General features: G+C 36.4%; 1 protein-coding gene across 1 annotated transcript in view; it reads right to left on the bottom strand.

The window, feature by feature from the left end:
• The window catches only part of LOC118745472 (mediator of RNA polymerase II transcription subunit 15), a 127,013-nt gene extending 122,367 nt beyond the window's left edge, over nucleotides 1-4,646 (bottom strand). Inside the window, exons 1-3 of the mRNA XM_036478920.1 lie at nucleotides 4,011-4,646; nucleotides 3,770-3,898; nucleotides 1,079-1,453 (exon numbers count right to left, since the gene is read on the bottom strand). Coding sequence (XP_036334813.1) covers nucleotides 1,079-1,453; nucleotides 3,770-3,898; nucleotides 4,011-4,631 — 1,125 coding nt within the window. The 5' untranslated portion in view covers nucleotides 4,632-4,646. The remainder of the gene's footprint in view (nucleotides 1-1,078; nucleotides 1,454-3,769; nucleotides 3,899-4,010) is intronic.
• Nucleotides 4,647-11,195: the final 6,549 nt, after the last annotated feature.

Raw genomic sequence — 11,195 nt, 5'->3', positions numbered from 1 at the left:
AATATTTTGTGTACTTTATTGTATTAAACTGTTGAAGTCAAATAAAAGAGGGCATGAATAAATATGTAGTTTTGTACTTGGTACAAGTCTGTTCATTTTCGAACTAATTCGGTTTCTGTCAGGAAATTCTAGTTGTAAACCAGTATTTTTCCTGACTAGTGCAGTGAAAAATGCTTCATTTTAACACGGGCGTATTTGAATTGAATATTTCCATTATACGTAGTGTATGTATATGGAAAAATCCATTTTTTTAGGACTTTTCACTTGATTTAAATACGAACATTTTTAAACGGTACTCAAATAAAAAAATTCCATTTTTTTTTTCAGTCTACCGTTAATTTCTTTCTGATCCAATAATCGGATCTGAACCTAATTAGGATGGCACCACCTCTGAGGTGCAACCTTTCCTTTAAAAAGGAATTATCGAAATCGGTTATGCGGTAACATATGTACATTAAAAAAAATATTCCAACGAATAGATACTCCTTTTTTTGAAGTCGACTAAAAATAATGAAAAAAATAAAATTTTGGTGTAAAGACGAAGTCGCATTTTAAAATTTGCATGAAATTAAGGCAACTAACCAATTTGTATTTTAACTCTTCAGTAAGTTCATTATCAACTTTATGCATTATAAATTTCTCTGTAGAGCTCGGTACTACTCAATAGTTACAATAACAAGTAATTTTTAAGCAAAAAACACAACCGACTTCAATTCTCATATAAAAATTTAGAAGTACCGTTAATTTCTTCATGATCCAATTATCGGATCTAAAACAAATTAGTATGGGACCTCTGCTGAGGCACCAGAAAAAGGGATATCGAAATCGGTTAATGTGGTCCAAAGTAATGCGGTAACATACATAAAAAAAATATTCCGATGAATGGATAACCTCCCCCCTTTTTTGAAGTCGGTTAAAAAGAGAAAAATGAAAGATGTAAATTATTATACATTTTTAATAGCTATATTTTAACATTTCTAATAAAATTTACATTAAAAAAAATCTCCCCATGTACTTACATATTACATATATATTTATATACACCAGTATGTAAATACTGTGGTCAAAAGTCATGTACCTTGGACTCGTAAGTTTCCGTTTTGCGTGTGAAACCGTGTTCGTCCTTCGTTTCCTCGATTGTCGAATATTTCGAAATATTTTCTTGTGGCTGGTAGGGTGTTAGTGTTGGTTGGTGTTTGTATGGAGTTTGTATTCTTGGTATTTCTTGCTGTGACTGTTGTTGCTGTTTCTGTTGTTCTAATTGTTGTTGATGCAAACGGTTTTCGCATGCCAATTGTTGAGCAACCAGTTGTTGCTGGCGTATTTGTTGAGCCAATTCTTGTTGCTTTTCTAGCAACTCTTTTTGCTGGCGCTTAAGGGTAGCAATATTTTCCTGTTCTATGTTTGAGCTAATATCGGATTTGATATCCTTAATGGTGTCATTCGAATTTACCTGTTTTAATGATTATTTAAAATTCATTAACTTAGCACAAACAAATTGTAGAAATTCTAAAAAAAATTGCCAAAGTGTGACAATCAAAAGTTGCCAAAGTCCAATTTATAACACTACGGACCAACCATTTTAAGCAAACGTTAGAACGTTCCTCTAAGGAAGAACTAGGGTACACTAGGTGAAACCCACTGCAGGGGAATCCTAAGATAATTTGTAAAAAAAATTTCTTTTAGTAGTTTATGAGTAGTTCGTAAAAAGAGACTGCTAGATTATATAAGGTACTAACTAGAGTTAATATTGTGCAGGTCTCAGAAGTGTAAGATTTAGGAATGATGTCTACGAAAAGAGAGCAAAAAAATCTATTTGTATTCAAAGGATAACTTCATAAGCCAGACATATTGGGCCGTATGCGTAAAAGCTTAGCAAATGCGTTTTCTTAAAATGTCAGCCCTTTTGCTCAATTTGTTCAAATAAATTTAAGTGAAAGGTATGAAATGTTAAGAAAAGGCAATTGCTTAGTTTTTATGCATACGGCCCATTTTCTAAGTCGTAGCATGCCTATAAGTACTCTGCTGACGTAGTCAGAAGGATAGAAGGGGATCTGAAAAAGGGGTAATGGAGATTACAAGACCTTTTCTTAATACCTAGAAGCCTGCTGTAATGGACTAAGTCACCTCGATAGGGGCTCATAATGACCTCAAAAACTCACTACTGTGCACAACAAGTCTCTGTCATTATAAACGGTGAATTAATCTAGACTTAACTTACCGCAATAAATTATCAGTGATTACTCAACACGTCAACTTAAGCCTGATGTGAGATTTTGTTTTGTTTTATATTTCCTTATTCAGTTTTTTGGCAGTTCGTCGCATAATGCAACGCCAAAAATTTCGTTCATAGTGAATTTTTCGATGGCAATTTTCATCAATAACTGTTAAGTTCGGTCTCGTATTACAGCGCTCTTACACGCTATGTATTTGCATATGTAAATGCTACTTTTTTGTATCTACTCGTATGTACCATATATTGGAACGTACCAGAAAAGTAGCATTTACATATGCAAATACATATCGTGTAAGAGCGCTATTAGTAAGCTGACATTGCGTAGAACCACACGCAGGGCAAAGAATTTACAAAAATGATGTTTCAGTCTGATGATAGTAAACTCACTATCCTCCTAGAATCCCTGAAGGCGAAGGCTTCTAGGCCGTTTTGGGAGCACAGCTGACGGCACCCAGTCTGCTATCGGCGCACGCTTTAAAGCTAAATCTTGTAGAGGAAGATAAGCGCAGGGAATGTAAAACTCTCAAATATAAACAGTGAAGGACTTACTCTGCTAAGCGTTCGACAAGAAAAAGTCATGTTGTTCGGCGAAGATAAGCTACAGGTCCTGCGGTCGGCGATTGATACAGAGCCTAGTTGTGTATTACAGTTTGTAAAAAAAAAACGACAGGGGCCTTCAACACTGCCAAACTTCGTGAGGAGTTCAAGGGTGGTGCACAAATGTGGTAACACTACCGACGTATGATGTTTATGTGTGGCCATATGGCTGGCCCTGCTTTATCTAACCTAACGTTGGCGTTCGATCCAGAAAAGATCCGTCGACAGTTCTTAAAAAAGACACCTTACAGCGTTGCAATAAAGTCGAAACGTCCAGATTTAATATTTGATGAGTCCTGCAAAGACTTGCTGCAGAAGAGTATCTTTCTAACCAGAGCTTCAATAGCATTTTCTATCATAACTAGATACAGAGTAGGTAATTTTTAACCTGGTAACAGCACAGACAATCGGACCAATTCAAGACTAGGTGCATAAATAGTTAAATCTGTATATTTATGTATGTCTGTCTGTAAAAGCCTTGTGTGGCAAAGAAAAGGAACAGGATCCAAAATATTGATTCTGTCAACTTTTTTCTGTTTCACTCAACTTCAGAAACATGGTATAGCATTTCGTTCGAGTTAACGAATTCTGTCACTTTTTCTTCGCCTTATGGATGAAATTTTGTTTTATTGACTTTCGGAACAATAATCCCCAAAGCACAAATAAAACCAACAATAAAGAAATGAACTCGAATGTAAAATATTCACATTTCTTTTGCCACCAGCAACAGAGACAAGTCCAAAGTATTTGTTCTGTTTCTTGTTTCAGAATCGCGGAATTATGATTCTGTTGCTGTTGCAAATGTAGTGAATTCTGTTCGTGTTTCTGTTGCTGTTGCAAATGTACTGAGTTCTGCTCCTGTATCTGTTCTTTGCGACACCCGGCCTTAAGTAAAACATTGGAAGGAAATGGTTAGTGATAGTCATACATACGTACCTCTAGCTGAGCCTGTGGCTGCTGTTTAGGTTCCGCTGCCTTGATTGGCGTCTGCGTCGTTTCCACCTGAGTTGTCGATATTTCCGCTTGCAGTGCTGCCAGTTCCACTGCATTTTCGCTTTGTTGTGGCTATTGTACAATCCGTTTTCAATTTGATTTAAGTATTAAAAATATAAAGAAATAAAAATGCATTTTTATAATATATGTTTTTAAGATAACTGCTTAAGCGAGTTATTATTACTTTAATTTCTGCTTCATCACTATCGACGGTTACTTGTTCCTTTTTGATTTCATTTGTCACTTGTGCTACCACGCCGCCACCTTTACCTTTCTCAGCTATTTCTTTTTGTTCGGCGTCTACCTCAATCACCCGACTTTCTTTCATGCCCTTCTCTTGCTGCTGCTCTGTCACTTCGGCCACAGTTGGAGTCGTAGTTGTCGGCGTGGGCGGCGTTGTGGTTACTATTATTCCTATTGAGTTATCGTTTTGATTGTAATTTGGAATCGAAGATTGCTTTTTGCTTTCTTCAACATCAGCAGCTGATTTAGGCTTCTTAATTATTTCTAACGTTTCCGCCACATCGCTGCTGTCGCTTTCGTCTTCCTCTTCTTCATCGCTTTCGACCTCGACTTTTTCTGCAGTAACCTCTACTTTGGTTTCAGTCTCCTCTGCTGCCTCCTTTGATCTTTTGGCTGTCAACTGTACTACAGCTGTAACGCCATTTTGCTCGCTGTCATCCGAGCAGTCTTCTATTTCGACTTTCTCGCTGGGCACTTCAACGACAGCGTTTGATTCTGGAGTTTGTTTTACCTCCTTTTGAAAGCCACCATGCAACAGGGTTAGATCGGAGGGAGTGATCATTTCCAATTTGTTAACGGGCGTATGTATGTATGTGTAGGTAGGTGTGTGCGTGTGTACGCATGTATTTACGTACATTCATAAAGCGTTAAACAAAATAAAAATAAAATGAGAATAACTGTCTGTGTGTATATACTTATGTGGTATGTGGTACTTATGTGGTATGTGTATGTGTGAGTATGATTGCGGTTACAAATTCCCTGCTGAAATTCATAGGTGGTTAGCTTGCAGTAGTAGGCGAATGCATATCGAATTGCGCTAGTATGTATGCACTAGTGGTGGGGGGGTTTGTCAGAACAAGAAAGTTATCACACACCAAAAACTTTAACGCTAATGTCCAGAAAGCAGTTTTAACAGAAGTTCCCTTATTGCATCTAACCCCTCAATTATCGGAGATAAAACGAAAACAAATTGATATTCTTGTGTATGGTTTCTTTAATAAAGAGTTGTATATTCTTTAAACAGATTTTAAATAAGTAAGTTATTTTGTTCTGGTCCCACAGACGTATACAAGTACTAGGTGGCTGTGTGAAAATTATGTTAGCATTCACAAGTGGTGGTCAAACCCCAGGAAGGTTTTGCTCCATCGCATCGCAATGTTTTCTACACAGGGTTAAAGTTCCCCTTCTTGGTGGAAATTAGTAGTATTTTTCATTACTTTCGGTTATCCTTAGGAAAATTTGGCGCTTAATATTTTAGTGAAAATTTTAACCAGCTGTAAGCCATTTTTAAACGGTGGGCCAAAAAGGCCTGTTCTGCTGGGAGTTGATGGGTAAAACTGTTGGAAAATTGTAGACCTCCCTAGTTTTCAATCTATAACCCGCAAAAATCGTAAGAACTCCGTAATTTAACATAACGGTAGATAAGATTATTACAAACATTTATTACCCTGCAGGGAAACCGCGGACTAGTGAATCAAATTTCTAGTTCCGTACTAGGTCTTTATTCCCAAAAACGAACTAGTCCGATATGAACTAAATACCCACCAGTCCAAAATCGGAGAAAAGTGGTACTTTTAAAAAACTAATTTATTTCAGTTTTTTCACTAGAAATCGATATCTAACGTGACGAACTTAGAAATGGTTCGGAACTATAGAAAAAGGTATGCAGAACGAACTAGATCTTATTTGTCGAATTTAGAACTAATTCGGAACTATCGAACAAGGGATGCAGCGGGGGGCTTGTTTACTTTACATAGATATGTGTTCGGCGGGTTTTTCGTTCAAATATGCTTCTATTCTACGCTTCGCAGATGCTTCTTCATAGCTTGGTAATACAAAACTAAAATTTGTGTTAACAAACCTCTGCAATCTCAGCTACAGCTAAAGGTATGTAAACGTACATTTCTTACAATCATTCAAACAAATTTAATTTCAAATTGAAAACACATTTCTTCCAAAATAACTTAAAATCGCACACACGGAAGAACCAAAAAAAATGAAAAATCATGATATTTTTTTCTTTCGTCTGTCGATTACAGAACTGGTTCGGAACTATAGAATTTAGGACTAGTTCGGAACTATCGAAAAAGGGATGCAGTGGGGGGCAATTGACACTTCCTAGTACGTTGCCATGTTAAATTCGCCAGTTGCTTGCATGCAAAAGAGATTTATCGCGAACCAGTACTGGGTCTAAATATACTAGAAGCGCCCCAGTTCAGAACTAGAGATTTTCCCCACAGGGTAATAGCGACATAAATTACTCAAATAACTTAACTTTTTAATTTTTTTATTTCTTTAAATTTAAATAGTACATACGGATCCATCAGCGCCAGGCACTCAACATTTCATTTCAAGTAAGAAGTAACTATATTTAAATTTAAAACTAAATCAATAATGAAATAAATAGAATTATAATCTGAATTGGCATGGCGAATGCCTAACGCTGACGAGATGACATGATAAGATTGGTAGATTCATGGCTCTTTGGAATCTACCTTATGGGCAGTAGCGCCGGCGTTTCCAGACGCAACGGCGTCGCCGCCGCCGCCGATTATTTTTAAAGTTAACCACGCCGCCGCCGCAAAGCCTATCGGCGTAAACCTCTAATGTACATATGTATTTTATATAAGGAAATACCACTTTTTCGTAGAACGGGTATAGAAGTCTTGAAATTCAATATTTTTCGATCGGAAAACTTTGTTTCACGAGACTTCCCATAATAATAGCAAATTGTATATTATACCATTTTTTAATACAAAATAAAAATTGTTAATATTAAAAAACTGTTAAATAAACAACTGGGTATGGTTATTAGAAGTCTCCTAAAGAGAAACAGAGTTTTCCGATCGAAAATACTGATTTATATAAAATATGTACCCGGAAAACTTCATGAGCTTTGAGGCAGTTCTAATAGTTAATGAACTGGTACTGACATTTTTGGCTATTCACTTCAGGGAACTTACTCCGGGAAATGTGTATATGTTCATACCAGGGATGTTGCGAATGTGGAATTTTAGACATCCGCGGATGCGAATGCGGATGCGGATGTTTAAACGCTAACATCCGCGGATGCGGATGCGAATGCGGATGTCAAGTATTTTTATACCCGAGCGCACTTGTGAACAAGGGTATTATAACTTTGTTCACATAACGGTTGTTTGTAACAGGCAAAACGAATCGGAATAGATATAGACAAATCTATACATAAATGGTCAGAATGAAAAGAGAAATCGATTAAGCGGTGACTGTCTGTCCGTCCGTCCGTCCGTCTTTGCACACGATAACTCGAATACAAATTGAGATATCTTAACGAATATGTATGTGTACTTCTTTTGAGCGTAGGACGGATGTTATTGAAAATAGGCAAAATCGGACGATAACCACGCCTACCTCCCATGCAACGGTAGTTTTCAGAAATACGAAAACTGCGATATTTTAGTAACTACTGAAGCTTATTCACTCAAAATTGATATTTACAATCCTTTTTAGGCGAAAAATAAGAATGTTATAAATTTTTGGAAAATGGGCGTATCCACGCCCACTTATGATTACATGTGTATACCTTGGGAACCGCTTCGCCAATTTCTCCCAAACTTGAGACAGTTGGCCTTCACAGAAAATACCAAACGGCTGAAAATTTAAAAAATCTGATAATACCCGTGCCCACATCCCATATAACGGTAATTCAGAGAAATACGAAAGCTTCGATAAATCAGTAAATACTGGAGCTAATTCATTCAATATTGATGCTTATAATAATTCTTTAGCATAAAATACGCTTATAATAAAATATTGGAAAATGGGCGTGACCCACTTATGTGTATCTCGGTAACCGTTCGATCAATGTGTACCAAACTCGGTATGATTATTGTGGTTGCTACATAAAGGCAAAACGCTGAAAGTCATCGAAATCGGACTAAAATGACGCCCAATTTTTCATAACGGTAAATTTCAGAAATGCTTGAAACTTCGATATTTCGAAATTTAAGGACGCAAATTTTACCCACACAATCCCTTTAAAAAAAGTAACATTATTATTGAATTTTTGAAAATGGGCGTGATGCCGCCCACATATATCTATATAAGTTTATCTCATTATATCTAACTGAACGTTCTATCGAAGATGTTTGAAATAGGGGTAACCCCACCCCTGCTTACCATGTGGCGGTAGTTTTCGGAACGGTGAAAAACTATATTGAATACTTGCGCCGGGTATTTAATGTTCGGCTCCGCCTGAACTTAGACTCTTTTACTTGTTAAGAAATAATTTATGTGAGTAAATTAGGTGATTTAGTTAAATAAAAAATGTATAGGTTAGTAATTTTTATAATGTTTTTTTAGTACTTGAATTTTAAAATTGGAGCATTGTGTTTTATAAAAAGTTTTTAAAGGGTCGAAAATCAGGGTCACTAAATAACTGCTCGCTCGAGGCGACAAACTTGAAAAACTAGAAACTTGACAAAATTATAAATCCTTTTCGATTGACGCCGCACCAATCGAGAAGACATTCAGTTATGTTTATTGTTTTTTTTTATTGCGGTGCGATAATTCTTTTCATCTCCACAATCTAGTATCATGGCAAGATCGTTGTTTAAACACCATTGTTTTCCAAAAAATTCTTCATTAATTCATTTTTAATCCTTTCTTCTGTGACTGGCCAGATATACGTTTTATCAGTGCACTTGCACAATGTGCCAGTGACCGAAAATAACAGTTATTTTTTACCAGTTAAACTTGGCCTAATATTTTGGATAATAAACAAACAGCTTATCAAAATTAAACAAATTTTATATCATGTGAATGAGGCCTGAAATAGCTTTTAAACAGAAATAACGTACGAACGTCTACTTATATTTTTTTTATATCATTTAATACAGAAGAAATTCATATACCTGACCCAAGGTTTGTTCTAATGGTAATTAATTAACATTTTTTATTGAAAATTTTTCAATAGGTGGCTTTGCTCGTTTAGACATTTCAGTTTTAAAGCTATTTAAGTCCTCTTTCATTTTATACCAAACTTGTTTAATTTGGATAAGCGGTTTGATTATTATCCGGAAAGGACTTTTAGTTGGGAATAAAAACTATTCGGCCAAGTTTAACTCGTAAAAAAAAATAACTGTTATTTTCGGTCCCTTCAATATTCGCATTCGCAAAAGATCCGCATTGATTAATGCGAATGCGAAAGCGAATGTTAAAATTAATGCGGAAGCTCCGCGGTTGCGAATGCGAATGCGAATATTCGCAACAACCCTGGTTCATACATATGCATGATTCAATTATTAAAGGTTTTGTAAGTAGCTTTCTTTCAAAAATTTGACACACCCGCACACGGTCTGTCAATATTACATTGGGTCAAAGTCTCTTTAGGAGACTCAAGGATTGTGTGTTATAGGTCAGTGCCTAAATACCTTCGTTGACTCATTTACCAGAACCATTGCGCTCTTTACTTTACATCAGAGGTTCCCAAACTCTTCTTCTCGTAGACCACTTTCAAATATTTACTGGTTTCGGTGGACCCACTGCTGATACATTTCCAAATATTCCAAAAGCTCGAAAAAAAATAAATGTGAAGATTAGATCTAACTATGTAAATTTGCATCGCGGGTGGATTCTAAAACTAAACTCGGAGTAACGAAAATAAAACTAAAATATTTTCTTGTTTTCTATTTATAACAAGTAAGAAAGTCTAAGTTCGGGCGGAGCCGAATATTAAATACCCGGCGCAAGTATTATATATATGTTTTTTCACCTTTCCGAAACCTACCGCTAGATGGTAAGCCGGATTGTATCAATTTTGAGTAAATTAGCGTCCTTAAATTTCGAAATATTGAAGTTTTGCTTTTATGTGGCAAGCACAATAACCGTACCAAGTTTGGTACAAATTGGTATAACGGTTACCGAGATACATATATGTGATCATAAGTGGGCGGTGCCACGCCCATTTTCCGAAATCTTATCATAAACATATTTCTTGGTGAAGAGTTGTTACAAGCATCAATGCTGGATGAATTAGCTTTAATATTTACTGATTTATCGAAGATTTCGTATTTCTGGAAATTACCGTTATATGGGAAGTGGGCGTGGTTACAGTCCGATTTCGCCCATTTTCAATACCAACCTACCTTAGATTAATGGAAACCTACATACCAAATTTCGTTGAGATATCTCAATTTTTGCTCGAGTTATCGTGTACACGGACGGACGGACAGACGGACGGACAGACAAACATGGCTTAATCGACTTTTCTATTCATTCTGAGCATTTATGTATACATTTGTCTATATCTATCTCGATTCGTTTTGGCTGTTACAAACAACCGTTATGTGAACAAAATTAATATACCCTTGTGCACAAGTGCGCTCGGGTATAAAAACAATGTGATTATTTACACACTTGCAGCTTTAAAAAATAGAGTTCGTAAAAACATCAAAATACTCTCTCGCTCTGAGGAGTTTTATTTTTTAAGAACACTCCGAGCGCTAGCGTTATTTACATTATTTCACCATAAACTCTTCAAATGTTCGGCTCACTCATGACTTTGCACGTGGAGTGTTTGTGAAATAGTTTAATTGTGTTGATGGCATCATTTTTATTTTTATTACTCACATTTTTAAAACACAAAACTTAAAGCAACAAAACGGGTAAGCTTTTTACGTCAAACTTTTAATTCAGAAACTGACAAAAGAGAAAAGATCAAGTATAGAAAAATCGATGACAAACAACCAAGCAAGCAAAAAGCACAAAAAGTGTTCCACCTTCTCATCCTCTTCAAGGCAAGACTTGTCATTTACGCCTACCACAGTCTGATGTTTGTACACGTGAAGTGACCAGCCAGCAGTCCAATAAGTTATCTGTAGTGTCGTCTGCTCAGTGAGAGCAAAAAACTAGATAGACCTTCTGAGATTGAAGGCAACATGAGTTTTGCCCACCTGCATCACCTTGATGCCTCCTGTCATTTCTGAGCGAAGTATTTACCCAGCTTCGATGGCCGAAGGTGGGTACTCCTTAGTGAGCTGGCACCCAGAGTAAAACAACCTCGTTATGTTCACCACCATAATTTAGTCGATACTTGCATTGCCGAACTAGTTTGGAAGTACTTAAATAGAGGGCTGGCCAATACCTT

The sequence above is a fragment of the Rhagoletis pomonella genome, unplaced genomic scaffold (genome assembly GCF_013731165.1).
Source record: "Rhagoletis pomonella isolate Grant_MI unplaced genomic scaffold, Rhpom_1.0 Rhpom_scaffold_00009, whole genome shotgun sequence".
Taxonomy (NCBI): domain Eukaryota; kingdom Metazoa; phylum Arthropoda; class Insecta; order Diptera; family Tephritidae; genus Rhagoletis; species Rhagoletis pomonella.
This window is presented reverse-complemented; position numbering and strand designations above follow the sequence as displayed.